Source organism: Colias croceus, chromosome 6, assembly GCF_905220415.1.
Source record: "Colias croceus chromosome 6, ilColCroc2.1".
NCBI lineage: Eukaryota > Metazoa > Arthropoda > Insecta > Lepidoptera > Pieridae > Colias > Colias croceus.
In genome coordinates this window covers 2,207,328-2,227,970 of record NC_059542.1, presented here as the reverse complement: position 1 = coordinate 2,227,970, position 20,643 = coordinate 2,207,328, and the positions used below count along the sequence as shown (strand labels likewise).

The window sequence follows — 20,643 nt, the reverse complement described above, 5'->3', positions numbered from 1 at the left end:
CCTCAACGCTTCGCTTATGAGGCGTGCAATACAGCTCCATTTTGTGTTTTTGCACAATTTCTCATTTGATTTTTTTAATCTATGTATTCATTTAAATATGTATCTCTATTTACGAAGGCCTGAAAAAAGAAAACATTGGGCTAGTTTTGGGCTACATAAATCCGCAAAATATCTTCTTTGAAGTTTATGTACAAATAAAAAGTTGCACAGACGCACAATTATTATTATATTTCAAGAAGCTTATATCTAATACACTGGAGATTGCACTATGACCATTGACTTGTCACAAGAAAATATAACCTTGAATGACGTCAGTGTTGTTTTTTGTCTCTTTCTGTGGGTGACCACACTGGTTTGTATTTTCGAAATAGAAAAAACTAAAAATCATGGTCTATAAATAATAACGACATATATTTTTAACAGTATTAATTATATTGCTCTAAATTAAACTTACAAACTAAATACGTGAAAATGGGATCATGTGCCTATAACACTTTAACCCTAACATATTATAAAAAATTATGGATAACGTCTTATTAAATAAAATATCGGTTGAAATAGACAACTACTCCAAGACACAATCGTTCACATGCAATCCCGATGAGTCACACCTTTATCTGACAAACAAAGATACTACGAACTTCATTATTACTTTAAATATACGAAGTGTTTATAAAAATTTTAATGAATTTGAACTATTTTTGAAACGATGTAACTTGGAACCGATGTTTATTACTCTAACGGAATGCTGGTTGGATCAATACAAAATACCTCCTTTATTGAATAACTACAATTCTTTTTGGACTAAAAAAACCCGTAACCAAAATGATGGTATTGTTGTGTACTGTTTAAATAATTTGATTTGTAATGTGGACGAGATGGAATTGTTAGATGGTACATGCCTGATTGTTACGTACAGTAATACCGCAATTATATCAATTTACCGTTCTCCATCTATAAAATGTATAAATAATTTTCTACTTTCTCTTGAAAATATATTAAACAAGCTTAATAAATTCAAAAATATCTATATAGTTGGAGATATAAACATCGATATTAAACCAGAGAATAACGACCCTAATAGCTCGTCTTATCTTGATTTTCTACACGGTCAAGGATTTTTACCCGCTCATTTACTTCCTACAAGGGACATGAATTGTCTTGACCATATTTTTATGAAATCGGATTATACTGGCACATCTCTCGTCTTTAACACATTTATCACCGACCACAAAGTTGTATTTCTTAACCTAAATTTTAAATCAAATACCAATATAAATAAAATCATACATAAAATTAACTATGAAGGTGCCATTAATCATTTATATAATACAGACCTCAGTAAAATTCTCGATATAAAAAATCCCCATTTAGCTGCTGAGTATCTCACTACTGCAATCATGAACTCCTTAAAAATAAATACCAAAATTATTTCTCTTTCTCGCAGTCAGAAAATTATTAAACCTTGGATAACTATTGGAATGTTACGATGTATTCGTACGCGAGACCGCATGCATTTAAAACTAAAAAAACAGCCTAATAACATGACCCTAAAATTAACATATTTAAGATATCGAAATTTTTGTAATAAAACTTTAAAAAATTTGAAATTAGCATATGAACGATCGGAATTTTCAAAAGCAGGCAACAACAATAAGTTAATATGGAATAAATTAAAAGAGATAACAAATTGCAAACAAACGAAAACACCTCCGATTGATTTACTCTCGTGCAACAGTGATCCTAAAATTTCTATTAATAACGTTAATCACTTCTTTGGTTCGGTTGGGAAAAATCTAGCTGCTAATATTAAACTAAATTCTAATAATAATAATTTTGGTACTAATTTTCTTGTAAATCAGCAATCTACTCAATCAACATCTATTGTTCTCTTGGAAACAAATGACTTGGAAATCGATAGTATTATAAGTAATTTAAAAGATAGCAGTGCATGTGGTTGGGATGGTATCCCAACCAACTTCATTAAAAAGGCGAAACACATAATAATTCCTTATTTAACTAATATATTCAATTCATGTATAGCTAAAGGCATATTTCCTAATGTTTTCAAGAAGTCGCTTATCCATCCTGTCTATAAGAGTGGGGACAGAAAAGATGCTAATAATTATAGACCTATCTCTGTGCTCCCTGTCCTTTCGAAAATATTAGAAAAAATTCTTAATAAACAACTAATTAACTTCTTGGAGAAATATAATCTACTCTCAAACTTCCAATTTGGTTTTCGAAAGGGCAGGTGCACAGAAGATGCAGTTAATCACTTGGTTAATCAAATAGGTAATCATGTCGATAAAAAACAAAAGGTTCTAGGTATCTTTTTAGACTTAAAAAAAGCATTCGACACAGTTTCTGTCCCGATACTTTTGGAGAGGATGGAAAGGTATGGTATTCGTGATGTTCCGTTAAAAATTTTTAAAAACTACCTCGAAAATAGATTTCAGTGTGTTAAAATAAATGATCATCTTAGTGACGACTGTCCTATGTTATTCGGTGTACCGCAGGGAAGTGTGCTCGGCCCAACTCTCTTTTTAATATATATAAACTCTCTCTGTAATTTAAATCTTGCCAATGGTTCAATTATTAGTTTTGCAGATGATACTTCACTTATCTTTCATGGAGGGAGTTGGGCTGAGGCGTGCTTCCACGCGGAGAACGGCATCAGAACTGTTTCTAATTGGTTGCGAAATAGTCTACTCACCTTAAATCTGGATAAAACTAATTTTATTGCGTTTAGTTCCACAAATTCTTCTCAACCACCTAATGATTTTATATTAAAAGTTCACACCTGTGATACATTCAGTTCGAATATATTATGCAATTGTTCTGCTATAAAAATGGTTCCACACATTAAATACCTAGGAGTTATAATCGATAACCTTTGTAAATGGAAGCAACATATTGAACTTATAACCACTAGAGTTCGAAAACTATCGTGGATTTTTAAAAGACTTAGGGTATTACTGGAACACAATATCATCTTTATGGTTTACAAAGCTCTTTGCCACTCAATTATCCAATATTGCATTTCGGTATGGGGTGGCACTTTCAAAACGTCGTTATTAATTCTAGAAAGAGCACAAAGAGGCATTCTCAAGGTCATTCTTCATAAACCTTTTAGATATCCAACTGACCAGCTGTATAGGGAAGCTAAAATTCTGAATGTAAGGCAGACATATATATTGCAAATAACACTTAGACAACATAAAATAACACCTCTTTGTGCTGTCTCTTCTGGTAAGAGAAGAAATGACCTTGTATGCTCTAACCTTATTCCGCGTCCTGGTTTCCTTCGTCGCCAATCTTCATACATGAGTATATTTTTATATAAAAAGGTCAATAAAAGCCTTTCTATACACAATCTTACCTTAGTAAAATGTAAAAAGAAGGTTACAGAGTGGTTGCTGACCCAGAATTATTCAGATACTGAACAGTACATAGTTCAAATAAAAATTTAGCAAATGCAACCACTATAATGGCCACTACATTCACTCACGCGCTTACACACTCATTCACACATACATTCACACACACACACACACACACACACACACACACACACACACACACACACTCATACATACACACAAGCTCACACATGCATACAAACACGCACACTCATTCAAACACGCACGCACAACATATGAGTATATCTACTAAACTTGAGTTAAAATGTATAATTTAAATTTTATTTTGTATAATTTTGTATAAAAAATAGCTAAATTACCTAAATCATTATTTAAGTTAATATTATGCTATAGTTTTGTTATTATTGTGTCATTAAGGAAGGTGGACCCCAAAATACAGGCTGTCCTAGTTTGGGGTCCAAATGTTACATGTTTGTACCTAACCCACAAATTGATCAATAAATGATTTTTATTTATTATTATTTTATATTATAATATTACTGGCCATACTTTATAGGTACATACAATTTTAATTGGTATAGAATGATAGTTTTAAATAACTATTGGCTACAAAGCCTGGATATGAACCGATATGTAGCATTAACATCCTTTGTAAATAGAGGAAAGTTGTGTTTTGCATCAGATGCTGTTTACCAAATTGTAAGCTACTCAGATCTTCTTTTTAAACGCGTTGCTTCGACGGGTCAATTTCAAGCCAAAATCATCAAAGAAAAACTGTTTATAATAAACGCCTTGCACAAATTTCAGCTAACTTTACAAAGTTTATTTTTCAAAAGGTATTTTTTTCTGGGTCGTAATCCTCAGTAATTTTACCCTTGATGGGCACATATATTTCTTTTTATTTTACTTTTTGGAAAGCTGAAATACCTAAAACAAAAAATATGAGGTAAGTTAAAAAAGTATAAATTTCAATGTAAAAACGAACAATCTTATAACTACATGTGAGTGCAATACCGATGTCGAGTGTTGTTTCATTACTAGTAAAAATCTTGAAAATGGTGTTCTAAATTTCATCATAATATTGTTATTACAATATATTCTCTTCACTATCCATAAAAACTCGTCATCATGGTTACCTTACTTGTTAATTTTGTTTATTGAAAACTTGTTGAAAAATGATAAAGTATTCACTATCCATAAAAACTCGTCATCATGGTTACCTTACTTGTTAATTTTGTTTATTGAAAACTTGTTGAAAAATGATAAAGTATTAGGAAAATAACAAATTTATCATGACTGCTTTCTAAAATGATGCAAAATTTTACAATTTTTGCCATTGAAATGATTCTAAACAGGTAAATGCAGGAGTGCGTAAATATACACTTGCCTGTGAAATTCTATGCCAGAATTTGGTGTCCAAACACTTCTGCAATTTTTCACAATGCAATACATTATTTATATTCGGAAAATATTTATTAAATATGCAACAATAATATCATAAATATTCGAAGTGACGCAATTTTTTTGACACTTATGCCATATTGTCAAAGTGAGAGTTGCTACAATTTTATTATGGTAACTACCCATAATCAGGGAGTTTCGCTTTTTAATAATTGGTCCAGATACTTATTTTATTTAGCATAAATAATAATTGTCTCATCCAACAATGCTTCTGAATGACGTTGTTGGCAATTTGTCAACAAACTCATGTACAAAAACTAACCTTTTGCACAGAATATTACGGCATACATAGTAGCCTTGGGAAAACTTCGTATTAACAGTGGCAATACCAAGTTAGGTGTGAAAGTGATAAAACACAACAATTTTCTTGGTACACGTCAAATGTTCATACCGAAATCTCCAGTGTATAAGATATAAGCTTCTTGTTATATTTCTTTATTTCTACATAGTAATTGTTTTAAAGTATCTAGACATGAACCTGTGACATGAACGAATAATTTTACAACACATTCTATATTATACTATTTCTTGTGGTACTGGAAAAGTCTTCGAAAAGTTATCTTCAAAGAAAGTTATATTTTAATACTGGTAGTTATCTTGAAAATATAGAAAGTATGTTCATTAATTACCATATTATGGGGTTTTAGTTATTAAAATCATTCGGCGAGAAAAAAAAATTTGCATATTTTCGGCGGTATGGTGACCACTGTGGGTGACCATTTGGAATCGTCCGGAAAGTATGGCATGGCGATTTTCGTAAATGGCTGCACGACGATGGTTACCTGTGCAAAAGTTAGCCTGGTACAAATGGTTGAATTGTTTTTTTTAAATCAACGCATTCGCGTCAGTATGGCGGGCTTTAAGTCTCACTACCGCCTAAATCTTTTTTAAGGGCTATCGGTAAATTGTACAATTTTTGTGTTACAAATCGTTTGACTTTCGCAGTTCGCTATTTATCCAACGAGTTTATTTCTGTCTTTTTGTCATTGCGTAAAACTTCCGGGAGAAATGTACGACAGTCTGTCTGACAGCAACTTGCAAGTCTACTTGCAGGTGGAAACGCGGAATTAGACTTGCAAGTTGCTGTCGGATAGCCGACAGACTGTCGGACATTTCTCGCGGAAGTTTTCTTGCAGGTGGACAGGCGGCCTAAGACCCCTGTAGAACCACCATCCTGTTACAAACGACCCGAAATTTTGTGTCAGTATCTCCCGGCCTTTTAATCTCTTATTCACAGAACGTCAAGTACTCTTTTTTTTAATATTAGCAACTCGACAATTTAACTATCAAATTATGATGAACATTTTGTCTGCTGTCAAGTGTCATACTCAATTCAACTGACATATTTTGAGTGTTTATCAAATTGGTATTTGGTCATGCTGCCATGTGAATTCGATAGTGTATATTTAATTGTTACTATTTTTCAATTTAAATTTGCTAAATTAAAGCAAAATGCAGCAAGCTCATCGTCCAGGAAATTTGAAACAGAGCAATAAAGCTCATAAATCGAAACATAGATCGAAGCGTGGTATAGCTGCCGCAGTTAAAGGTTAGGTGTTTGTATGTTATTAACTTATTTTAAAAGAAGACTTTGTTTTAAAGCTAGGAATTATATCGTTGTTATTACAGGTAAAGTGAACGTGAAAGAATTTGTACGTCGCAATCGGCACGTTCTGAAGAAGGATGAACGTCGTCACCAAGCTTTGCAAATTCGTAAGAATAAGAGAGAAGAAGTGTTAACGAAGAAACGTGCGCTTGGTGGAAACCGTAACCCGCCTTTCCTCGTCTGTGTGGTGCCACTGAATAGTCAGCTGGATGTGCAGTCAGCTCTTGTCATCTTAAAAACTTGTTCGGAAGGTGCTATTGTTACCCATGCTGATAATGGAATTGTCCATATAGGGTATGTTTGTAAATATAAAGTATTGCTTCTCTATTGTAGAAATTTTATGTTAGCTTTGAGTTAATTGCGTCACATAGCTGTGTATTATTTAATATTTTTATACATAAAAAACCCTGGATAAGCTGTAGCTGTAGCTTGTCTTTACTTTTGTAAGTGTGTTTTCATCAGGTGTCCAAAAAAAAATATCATTATAATATATTAGTAAAGGAAACTTAATTTTATGTATTTTGTGTAAATAAACTTTTTTTGCTTTAATTTCAGTTTACCAAACTTCAAACAGCGTTTCTCCTTCATCTGCCCTGAAATTGAAAATGATTTTAGTCTGCTTGATGCACTGAAAATAGCAGACACAGTTCTATTTGTGTGTTCTGCACTAGAGCCAATAGATGAATGGGGTGAAAAGGCTTTAGCTCTAGCAATGGCCCAAGGAATGCCAACACCAGTAGTAGTTGCTATGGATATAGAGGGTGTTCACCCTAAGAAAAGAACAACTGAAAAGCAAAATGTTCAAAAACTCATATCTAAATGGCTGCCTGATGAAAAAATAATGCAATTAGACAAAAACTCTGATGGACTCAATGTGCTTCGTAGAATTGGCAATCAAAAGCGTAACATTATACATCATAGAGAAAAGAGACCATATATGTTAGCTGAGGAGATAGAATATGTTAAGGATGCAGAAGGAGAAAGTGGAACTTTAAAACTTACTGGCTATCTTAGAGGAATGCCCCTAAATGTGAATGGCCTTATACATATAACAGGTTTAGGAGACTTCCAAATGTCTAGAATTGATGGCTTAGATGATCCACATCCCTTGAATGCAGTAAAGGATAACGTTAAATCAGATGCAATGGACGCAGAAGTTATTAAAGTTACAATTTTACAAACAGCAGATCCCGCAAAACAAGAGAGCTTAGTTGCTGAAAATGTTCCAGATCCCATGGATGCAGAACAGACATGGCCAACAGAGGAAGAAATTGATGAAGCAAATAAAGATACCATGAAGAAAGTAAAAAAAGTCCCTAAAGGTTGGTCAGATTATCAGGCAGCTTGGATTGTTGAATCTGATGCTGAGGGAGATGAAGGCTCTGATGACGAAAGTGCTGATGAAGATGGTAATGAGGAGTTCATGTCCTGTGAAGAAACAGATTCTGAGCAAGAAGACGGGGAAGATAATGATTTTGAATCAGTAGCAGATTCGGAAGTTGTGCCTACAGATGAAAAATACGATGCTACAATAGACGCAGAGGAGGAACATGAAATGTTAAGAAAGTTGGCTGCGGCCAAGGAAGATAGGCAGTTCCCAGATGAAGTGGATACTCCACAAGATATACCAGCTAGAGAAAGATTTAGCAGGTACAGAGGATTGGAGTCATTCAGGACATCATCATGGGACCCTAAGGAGAATTTGCCTGCAGATTTCGCGCGCATTTTCCAGTTTGAAAATTACGATCGCACAAGGAAGAGGGTTTTCAAGGAACTTGAGGAGAGTCTTGTAAATATGGTAAGAATGGAAATTTATAGATTATTTACATCAACAATTGATTAATTGATTATTATTATCTAAAGTGAAAGATGATCAATAGAATGTTGTTGCATGGGCAATTTGAATTTAAGTGATATAATGCATATACATATAATTTCTTATTATTATTTAATACTCCTTTACATTTTTTTGATCACTTATAACATATTATTATTTCAGTATGGTTACTACATAACAATCCATGTGAAGGATGTTCGGCAAGATCTCTGGAATATATATCGCACAGCAAATCCAACTGCACCTCTATCTGTATTTGGTCTCCTACCACACGAACACAAGATGTCTGTAATGAATGTGGTGTTGAAACGAACGGGGGCGAGTGACGAACCAATACAGAGCAAGGAGAGGCTTATATTCCAAGTGGGGTATAGGCGGTTCATCGTTAACCCTATATTTAGCCAGCATACTAATGGAAGTAAACACAAGGTAATTTTTAAGCTATTGCATAGCTTCTATCGCGGGCCTTGAGCGCGGGTACCGAATCCAGAAATTGCGTAACGCGAAAAACCTCACGCTCCCCACTCCGACGGGCGGAGGTGTGGCTTGAAGGCATAGCATGCAATAGCTTTACCGCGGCAGTCCCCGAGTGCCACACGTCTTTTTTTTTTTAATTTCGTATGATTAGGTTTTAGTGCAAAATATAAATAATTTACGATGAATACCAAAACTAGCGGTATTGCCTTTTTCTTAAGTATAGAAAGATTATTTTGGTTGTATATTATAAACAATTGTTTTTGATTTGTTCTTTATTGGTTATGATTTTTTTTTGTATCATTGAGAAGTTTCATTTAATTTTCAGTATGAAAGATTCTTCCAGCCCGCATCTACGTGCGTCGCGTCATTTTATGCTCCAATCCAATTTAGTCCATCTTCTGTTCTCTGCTTTAAGGTATAACTTATATATTTTATTGAAGTGAAACTTCTTTATCGGGGTTGGAAAAAATTTAGTATAACATTTTTTCGTTACGCGTGACATTTTTCCGTTACGCGCTCTATGTATTTCTGTAAAGTTGCTCCTGTGGTTACACATAGTAAATAATTTTTTGAAGAATAAGGCCATAAAGAAGTTTCACTTCTTACGTGTACACGCACACATTTTTTTATAATTATAATTTAAAATTAATGTTTTTCAAACTCAAACTCAAACATTCATTTATTCAATTAGACTACTATTTAGTAGCACTTTCGAATCGTCATTACATAGGTAAGTATTTTTAACATTTACCACCGATTCGGAAAGCAGTATCTATGGAGAAGAATCGGCAAGAAACTTCATAGTTGCTCTTTTAACATCATGTCAATATTTGTAATATTGACATGATGTTAAAAGAGAATAGAAACAGAGATATGAAACTTATATCTAACTACACAATATGCCAAAGGCTTTCATGTAATTACATAATTATGAATAAAATAAAATAAAATAAAAAAATGAATGATATCAATATTATATATACTTGTTTTGTTTCATCTGTATGTTCGTTCATTTAGAGACTCGAATATATTTTTATAGAACTCGGCATGTCTTGAAATTATGATACTTACTGCATGAATATTTTATTTATCAAGTAATCAATATTTTCAGGAGAAAAGAAACACAAAGTTACAACTAGTAGCATCTGGTGTTCTGCTATCATGTAATCCCGACAGACTAAATATTAAGAGGATTATTTTGTCAGGTCATCCATACAAGGTAAGATGTACTAAATATTAAAATGACAATTTCTTTACATAAGCTTAATTTTTATTTTTATAGATAAAAAAATTATATGAAATAGACTTTTTGTTATAAAAATATTTTTTGTTTTGTTTTCAGGTCAACAAAAAATCGGCTGTCATTCGCTTTATGTTCTTCAACAGAGATGATGTGCTTTATTTCAAACCTTGTAAACTAAGGACTAAGTATGGACGAACAGGACATATTAAGGAGCCATTAGGTATGTTGTATAAACTAAACTATATACATGCATTAAGTCGTTACTAAGAAGCAGAAAAAATCGTTTCACAAAATAATATTGTTTAAACAGTTTAGGTACCTACCTTAGCAGTTGTGTATATTTTTTGTGAACAAATGCATTCATTAAAAAAACTAACATATTCGGGCCTTAGAGTTTAGAATAATACTAATGTACCAATTAGAAAAATAGGGAATGTTCAACGTTTTGACGCATGAGCGTAGCATCGAGGGATCCTGGGTTCGATTCCCGGTGGAAGCGAAGAAAAACAATCTCTTGGTGTGGCAGTACACAGAAGGCTGATCACCTACTTGTCCCTAAAGAAAATCGATCAGTGAAACAGATGTATAATGCATCTGCCCCTTACCCCACTAGGGGACATGGGACTTCACTTTTTTTCAATTTTTCCAGAGCTAATTGAAAAGCTATTTAAATCACAAAATTAATAATATTGACATTTTTTTGTCTACAGGTACCCACGGCCATATGAAATGCGTATTTGACGGTCAACTAAAATCTCAAGACACAATATTGTTGAATCTGTATAAACGAATGTTCCCCAAATGGAACTATGAAGATTGTATCGTTACGGATAGAGACTATAAGAGTAGCGAAGCTATGACAGAATAAATGTATAAAACCAAGTATAAAACTAATATTATGTTTTTTATTTACTTATCAAAAAATCACATATGTAATAATCGGTACCTATGAAGTGGAAATAATAATTGTCTGTTTGTTACGATTTAACTCAAAAAGTATGTGGCCGATTTTAATTTGTTACTATTACTAATATGCTCACAAAACATAAAAATTTGTGCTGGTCGCGAGCGACTGCACACGTACGCAATTCTTATTAACCACATTCATAGACTGAGGTGAAATAGCATAATTATTGAAACAGTAAGAACGAAAGAGATAGTTGGTAACTCTCTGCTACGCATAAGTTTAAGCCAAATGTCACTTATTGACCAATCATAGCACTGCATTCAAATCACGACATTGCGTCCTTTTCACACTAATTGTCAAAACAACTCTTTTGCTTTTCCCGACTGGGGAAAGAGATCCTAATTAGGATCTTTACGCGTCTCGGGTTACGTATCTATTAATTAACTTTTAAAAATTAATTGGTGTGTACAGTAACCTGTATTTATTTGAATTTATCGCGTAAGTGGACGCGGCGGGAAACTTTAATTTTATAATATGCACGCAATGTTAATAATGGAAAATGGTTAGGTAGTAATAGTAATAAAAATAAAACAACAGAAGTATGCTTTCATGTTTATTGACATATGAAGCGCAAACGCCTACGCACAATGAATTAGTACAGCGGTCTCTCTCTAACCTAATATAATCTCTTCAAGGCAGTGCGGCTCCGAATCACTCAATTTTATAATAAATCGACATTGCTTTATTTTTTTTAATACTCTAACAAATTTGAGACAATGCAGTATTCAATCTCACTTCGAGTATTTTATAAAACTAATGAACATTTTTTTGAAATCACAACATTCAGTGTCGACTTATAATAAAAATTATATGCTTATAATGAATACCACACAAAAATAAAGTCAACCTCTCGATCACGGTAATTTTAACATTTAAATATTATGAATGCAAACGACATTGTACTATTTGGTGTAAATATAAATTATCATAAAGAGAAGCATGATTACGTTTCAAGAGATTTTCAATGTGTCTGTGTTTTTTACATATAATATTATGGTGATTTTTATGATAATAATGAATAAATTGATTATTACAAAGTGAATATTTCTAGCAATAATACTCCTCTTTATGCTACTTACATAAACATTTGAAAATATTTTAAATGAAGAATATTATAAGCATCAAAAATATGAATGTGATCTTTATGTTAACATTGTACAGTATATAACGTTATTCAATACACACTAACTGTTGTTATTTGTAAGAAATAATTATAATTACAAAGATAATAAAGAAATTTAAGCAATTAAAGTGATATAGATTAGCAATATTCGATTGGCTTATGAAATACTAAAGAAAAAAGGCCAAAAATCAACCACTTTTGATATTAGCTTTTTTTCATAAAAATTATATGCGATTATAATATTATTGCAACTGCAGTTGAAATAAGAACTTTTCTCTATAGTTAAACACATTTAGGGCTAATTTGTATATTTCGCTCTGAGATATAGTACTATATAGAATACAATCTATTTTCTGCAATATATATTCTTTATCAAAGGCAACTGTTCACAGATAATTTATGGGGTATGTCAGGTCTCTTTTCAACTGTATTCTAAATTTAAATTTCGCGCGCTCAAGCCAAACCATTATTTTTTTAATGTTTTTTAAGCTTTAGGTTTTTTATTGCGTCGTTTCTTCGCTTCCGCGGTGTCGGTGGGAGGTTGTTTCGGGTTGGCAGTGTTGGGAAATACACCGGACTTGTTGTACAGGTTGTTCAAAAATTCTTCGAGATTTGGATCGTGTCTGCAAATCATAAAAATCGATATTAAAATATAGTCATATTGTTAAAATATTAAGTTCTCTTTTATTAAATATTCGAACATCAAAATATATAACGGAATACTTGATCATAATTGGAAGATATAAAGTCATAATCACCTTGATTTAAGATTTTTTTAGTGTATGAAAGACTAAAGTAATAAAAATGAATATCAACTTACCCAGTAGAGGGCCTCTGGTTGACATCAGCGGCCGCCGCTTTGTTCCCGAGCACGATCCTATACTGCACTATGTGACAGTCCGCTCGCAGTTGCTTCAAGTTTTTCTTCTGTAAAATTATAGTATTTTTTTATATATTATGGTAATAATAAAAAGCAATAATAAAAAAGTTCACGTTTTGTAAAACCGTCTTTAATACATGGGAATAGGGTTGAATTTATTTTTTTATCTATTGATTAGCTAGCTTAAAAATATTTTTTGCTACGCATAGTGAAAACATTTTAAAGTATTGGTAATAAGCTTGATTTTGCTTTGGCGTGTTTTTTTCGACTAGTAGTTATTTATACAAACACATTTAAGGACAGTTTATAGTTGAATTTTGTATGGAATTGTTTAGTTACTGTTTAATTAACTAATAAGTTGAGTGAGTAAATAATAAAGCTTGTTACACACCTGACAAGTGGCCCACTCTGTTATTTGGTACACGGCGCCGTCCATACACGCGTAGTACATCACGAGCAAACCCCACATACTAGACTCGGCCCAGATGTCACCCTGGAAACAAATTATATATCTTTATGACAAGAAACACCAGTATATCTATTAAATAAAATGAACTGTTGAGGTAATGGTTATATCCGAAAAATCTTCGGAAAACAATTTTCAGAAGATGTTTCAGAGGTATAAAAAAAAAAATAATGTAATTTATAGTATGTTGCAATTCAAAAATAATAATGTCTTTGATTCTAATTTCCATTTGGAAGTTTACATGAAAAATACCTAATCAGTAGAAAAACTGACCATTACTTTTCTCTTATAAGTTAGAGTTAGGTTAATTCATCACCATGCCTGATCACATACACTTTTATATGTACAATAAAAAAACCAAAGTTACAGTAACCTCTTTAGCGGAGTGTCGTATCTTGCACTGCGCGCAGTACCGCGCCGCGTAGCACGGCCGGTCCGTCGCCACGCGCTTGTGCCGACGCCCGCAGTTTGTGCATCTACAAACATAATATTTTTTTATTATTTTGTTAAAATGGTTCGAAAAAATTATTAAGGTATTTCTAGGCTTTAATTTTAATGAAGCGTTTTTTGTATTTATGAGCTGCTGGACAATAAGAAATTGTACAAGCTAGGTACATGTGCAAGTGCAACTATAACAATACATAATAATATGTACGCAGCAAGTACACACTAGCCTTGAGTGTTCTTGTCAGTTGCGCTTGTACGCATTTCACGTTATTACGGGACATACAATTTAATTTCATATTAGTTCTTAAAATTAGTCCATAAGAAGATTAGTCCTTATTATTATCCTAAGAGATACAGACTGATATATTTTCATATTCATAATATTAGTATTGATATATGTGATGATCACCTGATAGTATTGGCGGCGAACTCCATCTTGTCGTGCAGCTGCGCGATGAGGTCACTGAACTCGCTCCACGCCGCCTCCACGTGCCGCGACTCTTGCGCTTTGCGCTCGTATTCCTCGCGACGCTCCTGTCAATTTTAATTAATAATAAAATTAATACGTAAGAATGGGTTGTATATTTTATTGTCAAAAAAACTTAAAATTAAATCTGTAGTAAAAAATAATGCAAGCAAAGAAACATAGACCGATTCGTAGTTATTGGCATAATTTTCTACACAATTATATTATAATATATTCTCTGGGCCCGAAACCTCAAGAAGAGAGAGAAAATGGCACTGACACTGGCAAACAGTTATATCTCCTTGCCATAACAGAAAAAAAAGAGAGAAATAAAACCAAACATAAGGAATTGAAAAGTTCAATATTTTTCCTTCCCCAATAAATCAAGAATGTCAATCTAATTATGACAAATTTAAGAAAATAAAAACAATAAAATATCGTTCATACTGGGCTGGTGGTAATACCACACCCCGGACACTCCATACAAAATTATCGTTTTGACAGTCACACTGAGACTGTAAATGTGTGTGTTAACGCTTTATGGATGTCACATTTGTGACTAGCGTAAAAAAAATTCGCGTTTTTTCTGATGAAATACATCCGTAAACAACACAATATCTAACAATTTTCTACGAAAAACCATACTCACAAATCCAAAATAATAAAATTACTTTAAGTCAATTTGATTAATGTTGTCAATCTTCGTTGCGTTTCGTCTTTCTGTAGCGTTTAGCTACTATTATGTATTCTGTGGTAATACGCTCATTCGTCATTACACTATTATAGAATTATCACTCTTACCGGCTCTCCAATAAGGTCGAAAGCGTGTTGCAATATTTTGAAGGCCTCTTCGGCACCGGGCTGCTGGTTCTTATCCGGATGCACGAGGAAAGCTTGCCGGCGGTAGTAGCGTTTGATTTCTTCGTCTGTACACGTTTCACTCACACCTAAAATGCTGAAAAAAATGATCGAGATATGCTATAGGAGTGTAAGTACTAATGCACAACCTATAATGAAAGTTGTAACCATACACTTAGGTATTGGAAAGATGTTCATAGATAAATCTATTTTCGGTGTCATTTATTAATAGGGTATATGTATGAATTTTTGTCTGATAGTTTACAACACCTTACTCGGGGGAAAAAATTATTCATAAAACTCAACGAAAACAGACAATTTTAACGCTTGTCATTTTGGCGCGCATAGTGTGACGTCACAATAAATTCATAGTAACGAAAGGAAACAACATAGACAAGTTTTCAGTTTTCTTAAATTAGACACAGATAATTTTGGTGTGGTTTGGTCATGGTTAAGGAAATATAGTTTCCAGGTGAAATTAATACAATATAACTATTCAATACATGTTATAATAATTTGTTGGTCTAAAAAGTTACGAAATTCATTCAAGAGAAGTTTTACTAAGATTTCATTTATTTAAAGGTAACAAAATAGCAAACCTATATGGGTCTTTTCCTTGGCAAGCGAGTAATCTTTTCATTGCTTCTTCTCCTGTGGCTGGCAACGGTATGTTGGTGTTAAGCTTGCTTGATTCATTGTCACTGTCCCAGTCTTTATCTGAAGATTAAACAGGTATTTTTATTTATAGAATTTTATTTATTATCATATATATAAATATTTATCATCATATAAAATCAGTGTAGATATTCACAACGGAATAATTTTACACCATTAGACTAATTTAGGGAAAACTAAACTCAGTGAATTTTTATAAAACTATAGGATTATTGTTGAAATACAGTGTTGTAGATTAGATAAAGGCGATTTTATTATTTTTAATACATTATAAGCTCTTACATACAAATGTGTGTCAAATCATATTATGAACATTATCAGTGCTTATAATAGAAATTGTTCCCAGATTGTAATGTATTATTTTTATATAAGTACTAGCTTACCGCCCGCGGCTTCGCCCGCTTTCTCTAAAACGATTTGAGATTTAAACTATCCTATCTCTCAAGTTGGATCGAACTGCACATGGTGTGCGAATTTTATTATAATCGGTTAAGTGGTTTAGGAGTCCATTGAGGACAAACATTGTGACACGAGATTTATATATATTAAGATTTAGGATAAAATAATTATATAGTATTTCCATTATGAAGCACCTTGAAAACATGTTTTCTATAGTTTCTGTTTTAAATTTAATATGTACTAGCAGTCCGTCCCGGCTGCGCTCGTGGTACGTGATTACATTTTCTTTTCCATAAGAACTATCCACGTATTTCAAGGAATATTATAAAACAATAACTAACGAAATCGTTTCAGCCATTTCGAGGTTTGTGCTTAACATTTGGCTATTTATTTTTATTATAATATATAGATTAATAAAATTTAAAATTAAATTTTTCCCACCTTTTCTAAACCATTTCAGTCGTCTCCAAAAAGCGAAACGTGTGTGTCCGAATTTCCTGTCAATGTACATCAAATATTTGTTGTCGCGAAGTTTTGAGAGCCATTCCTTGCTACTGCGCCATACTGTTTGGCAACTCACGTATGACTGCGTAAATACCGATGTGCATCTGTAAAAAGCAAAACAAAACAAAACATAAATAAGCAAAAATATTATTTTGCTAGAATGTAAAAATTTAATTTGTATGTATGGTAACTTTATTGTTAGGATTGTAATAAAGAGCTTGAAATTGAAGCTGAAATAAAAATTTACACCCAAAAATTAGTATCTTTGATCAATATGTGAGTTACATTGCCATAAATCTACCAACAAAAAAAAAGGAGTGTGTGTGCCAAGCACATATTATGTCAGAAGTGAAACTTCTTTGGCGACATTCAAAGATACAAAAATCGTCACCCCACTCCATGATATGACGAAATTTTACTCTCAACGCACCTAAAGAAGTTTCACTTCAAGTACCTATATTCAAAAAGCCAATTACCCTCTATTCTAAAAAAAATTAATTATAGTCTTATATAGTTTTCCTTTTCATGTATTTTGAAGAAGCTGTATCATAGATAAATATGAATAAAAAGCGGATAAATGTGTACAGTACATTGAAAGAGTAAGATAAGATAAAAGTAAACATGGTTAACAGTAATTGGCTTTAAATTGGTTTTTTCATTAACTAATTATCTAGTGATTGTATTTGAAAGGATAACTATTAGCTCTTGTTGTTTGTTACTAATTATCAATTTAAGAAAATGATGAAGATGTTTTTACTAGCCACTAACTTTTTTTTCTGAGTTTGAGGTAAAAAAAATTGGTAGTAAATGGCGAAAAATTATGTTTAGTTGATAAACTTAATAAAAATAGACATTAGTATTTAGAAGGTAGTGCAATGCGTGCATGTATGTTATTACTTAAGACATTTTAAAATCACCAACTCACAAGTCAAAAGAAAGATGAAGGCTCATGTGGCAGACATCAGACAGCAAGTACAGGAACCACACAAGTGCTTTCCAGGTTGCGCCGCCCCAGTGCTCCAAATAGTTTTGAGCGAGTCCTATATAACCAGGCTTATTTCTACGCACTTTTGTTTGTGTGGTCTTCTTTTTATCCTGCACGGGCTTTGTTTTATGGTAGCTACGAATTTCTTTCTTCTTTTTAGCCTTAATGTCATTCTGACCATCTTGAAGTACAAATTGTGTATTCTCATCGTCATCTTTGTCTTCTTCTTCCACATTTTTGTCGCTCATCTTGGTCTTCTCAACTTTTTTCTCCTTTTTCTGTTTCTCTGGCTGGTTTTTGATGAACACAAATTGACTCTCGTTTTCTTGGTTCGGCGTGAGCTCCTCTTCGTTAGTGACGTCGTCCATTGATGACCATCTACGAGACATATTGTTGCGTCTATTTTTGGATTTTTTATTAGTTGGTTTTTGGCACTTCTCATTATCATCAGCATTAATATCACCCGAGTCGCTACCAGAGGATATAGTGTTGCTGTGTTTCTTGTCATTCCTATTTTTGTTTTCATTATTCTGAATTTTCATATTGTTCAAGGGTTTATCATTTTTAGAATGTTGTTTGTTGCTTGGTTTTGTTTCTATATTACTCTGTGGTTTAATCTTATTCATTGTTTCTGCATTAGTTGTTTTAGTGTTCTTAGAGAGAACAGCCGAGTAGCTTGGACGCATTGGTTTTACTTCTGCTACTATGCGTTTCTTTGTGCTTGTATCAGCTAACGGACTGTTCTCATTTCTCTTGGGAGAATGTTCTGGTTTAATTGGTGTATTGATGTCATTGATATGGGTGTGAGGCAAAATGTTTAAGGAGGGTGCATCAGGGTGATTCAAAGGATAATTTTGTCCAAATGGTGAATAAGTGCCACTTGAGTTAGGCTCCCAATTGCCTAATACTTCCTTTAAGAAGTTAGAAGTAGGTTGATTTGAGGTTTGGGTCATTCCTTCTTGATTGTAAACAGCATTTTGTATTGTGGCTGTTGAAGGTTGCAAATTATTTTGACCCATAGTGAAGTCTTGGTTCAGAGTGAACATATGAGGGGGCTGAGCAGTCTGCAATGGTACGTCGCAAGGACCCTGGTTACTACTAAACAATTCATACTGACCAGACATAGGGAAAATCAACTGTTGATTGTTTTCATCATAAAACACTCTTACTAGTTGACCATTGCCTAAATTAAGCATTGCGTTACCGTAATTTTGCCGCTGCATTCGATTCATATTCGGCATCGCATTAAATGGAATATTTTCCTCCTTATTGGGAGCGCAGTCTGCCGCTTGCATATTGTATTGGTTCTTGTAAACATCAGGGGTGAAATTTGGGTTTGTATATAAACTCTCGTTTATAATGTTTGCGTTAGGTGCAATTGGACCTTTTATATCATTTAAGCCACATTTTTCACCGGTTTCACATTGATAGCTCCATGCAGTGTCGCTAAATCTCGGATCATCCTTCGGCGACCTTGCCATTATTATGATATTGTCACTGAATACAATCTGTATTGAAAACTGTAGCACAATATATTTTAAAATAACTCAGGGATTTAACATCGTGTCAGTTACTGGATTTCGACATAAAATAAGTTTGGAACGCGTGAATGTGTTATTTTATTACTTGACGCTTTATTTCACATTGTTCATTAGACATTGACATTTCATTAGAGTTTTGACATAACCTAACAGCAAGATTACGTGTTGCTAGTATAGTATACACAGATAGTATATTACATGATTTAATGACATTACCTACTCTGTGGTTGCTATTCGTCGTGTCAGCCGTGGGACGTCCACTGCTGGACATAGGCCTCCCTCAGGGTATTCCACTTAGAAGTTAGATTTCCACCCCGCCCGCTCACCGGCTGCCTGCATCTAGCGGTTCTCTGCCACTCAGACCAATGTTCTTCGGTGAATAAATTCATAAATTATTACAGTTGTCCATATTATACAACTATTACGCTAAATTCTTTCAATTCTTAGAGTACCTACTATGTTTTATGTTTCAATTTATTAATATATTTCTTAGTAACTTAGATATAACCTAATTTTATTTTTATCTAACATAATATTATTATTATGTAAGTAACTAACTAGGTCGTACTCACGGGATAACTGTAACCACAGCTGAAACATAAAATTGATGACCTGTTGACGTAAACTGCAAGCAGCTAGTTATTCGGTATCTATTAGTTATTAATTATAAAAAGAAAATTTAGCAAGAGTTAAAATAGGTTAATAATCATATCATAAAAAAAAATATATTAATTTGTAGTTTTGACTGAAAATTATACTTTTTTATAATGTGTTTATTAAATGAATGTACCTAATATTTAAGTAAAAGAAAATGTAAAAATCAAGTAAGTACCTAAGTACTAATTCACATTGCATATTATTTTATTCATGGATGCAAGCTACAGCCCACTATTTTTAAATAAAAGCTACTAGTTAGGTAGGTAGTAGCACAGGTAGTAGGTAGTTAGGTACCATAGCCGCTAAGCGCTTAAAAGTTTCCAGCTTTCTTTCTTTAAAATATGTAGGTATGCTTGTTAAATTTTAATATAAATTATATAAACATTTTATTAACGATGATGACAGATTCAAACCAAATTAAAATAAATTATTACATATTTGCATCAAAAAATTCAAACGTTAAAACTTAGGGCGTATTAACCACAGGTATTAACCATTCGCATGCCAGTAGAGACCAAAGAGGATATAATCACTAGGTACGTTTGCTGAGACTGGCGAATTGAGAAATTGAGAGAACATGTTCCACCAATGTATTACCACTTTTCTTGCGAATAAATTAATTTCATTTCATGCATGCATAATTCACGGAAAGTGGAATCATACACTTT

At 33.0% G+C, this 20,643-nt stretch overlaps 2 protein-coding genes across 2 annotated transcripts; one reads left to right on the top strand and one right to left on the bottom strand.

Moving 5' to 3' along the window:
• The first annotated feature begins 6,188 nt into the window (after window positions 1-6,188).
• Window positions 6,189-10,901, top strand: LOC123692586 (pre-rRNA-processing protein TSR1 homolog). Its single transcript, XM_045637350.1, has 8 exons — window positions 6,189-6,393; window positions 6,474-6,744; window positions 7,006-8,248; window positions 8,450-8,716; window positions 9,090-9,179; window positions 9,876-9,983; window positions 10,107-10,227; window positions 10,718-10,901. The coding sequence occupies exons 1-8, from the start codon at window positions 6,297-6,299 to the stop codon at window positions 10,873-10,875; spliced, it is 2,355 nt and encodes a 784-aa protein (XP_045493306.1). The 5' UTR covers window positions 6,189-6,296; the 3' UTR covers window positions 10,876-10,901.
• A 613-nt stretch (window positions 10,902-11,514) lies between these two features.
• LOC123692505 (dnaJ homolog dnj-5) lies at window positions 11,515-19,450 on the bottom strand. Its single transcript, XM_045637260.1, has 9 exons — window positions 17,718-19,450; window positions 16,730-16,896; window positions 15,814-15,931; window positions 15,158-15,311; window positions 14,300-14,424; window positions 13,817-13,919; window positions 13,369-13,470; window positions 12,918-13,024; window positions 11,515-12,720 (listed from the first exon to the last, which is right to left on the bottom strand). Exons 1-9 carry the CDS (start codon window positions 19,256-19,258, stop codon window positions 12,582-12,584), a joined length of 2,556 nt encoding a protein of 851 aa, XP_045493216.1. The 5' UTR covers window positions 19,259-19,450; the 3' UTR covers window positions 11,515-12,581.
• Between the last annotated feature and the right edge of the window lie 1,193 nt (window positions 19,451-20,643).

Bases quoted from the DNA above. Each gene is read 5' to 3' on its own strand.
- LOC123692586 (XM_045637350.1), top strand. From the start codon at position 6,297: ATGCAGCAAGCTCATCGTCCAGGAAATTTGAAACAGAGCAATAAAGCT. The intron at 6,394-6,473 runs GTTAGGTGTTTG...TTGTTATTACAG, and splicing joins TATAGCTGCCGCAGTTAAAG to GTAAAGTGAACGTGAAAGAA. The intron at 6,745-7,005 runs GTATGTTTGTAA...CTTTAATTTCAG, and splicing joins AATGGAATTGTCCATATAGG to TTTACCAAACTTCAAACAGC.
- LOC123692505 (XM_045637260.1), bottom strand. From the start codon at position 19,258: ATGGCAAGGTCGCCGAAGGATGATCCGAGATTTAGCGACACTGCATGG. The intron at 13,471-13,816 runs GTTACTGTAACT...ATTTGTTTCCAG, and splicing joins TACGACACTCCGCTAAAGAG to GGTGACATCTGGGCCGAGTC. The intron at 13,025-13,368 runs GTGTGTAACAAG...ATAATTTTACAG, and splicing joins CAGAGTGGGCCACTTGTCAG to AAGAAAAACTTGAAGCAACT.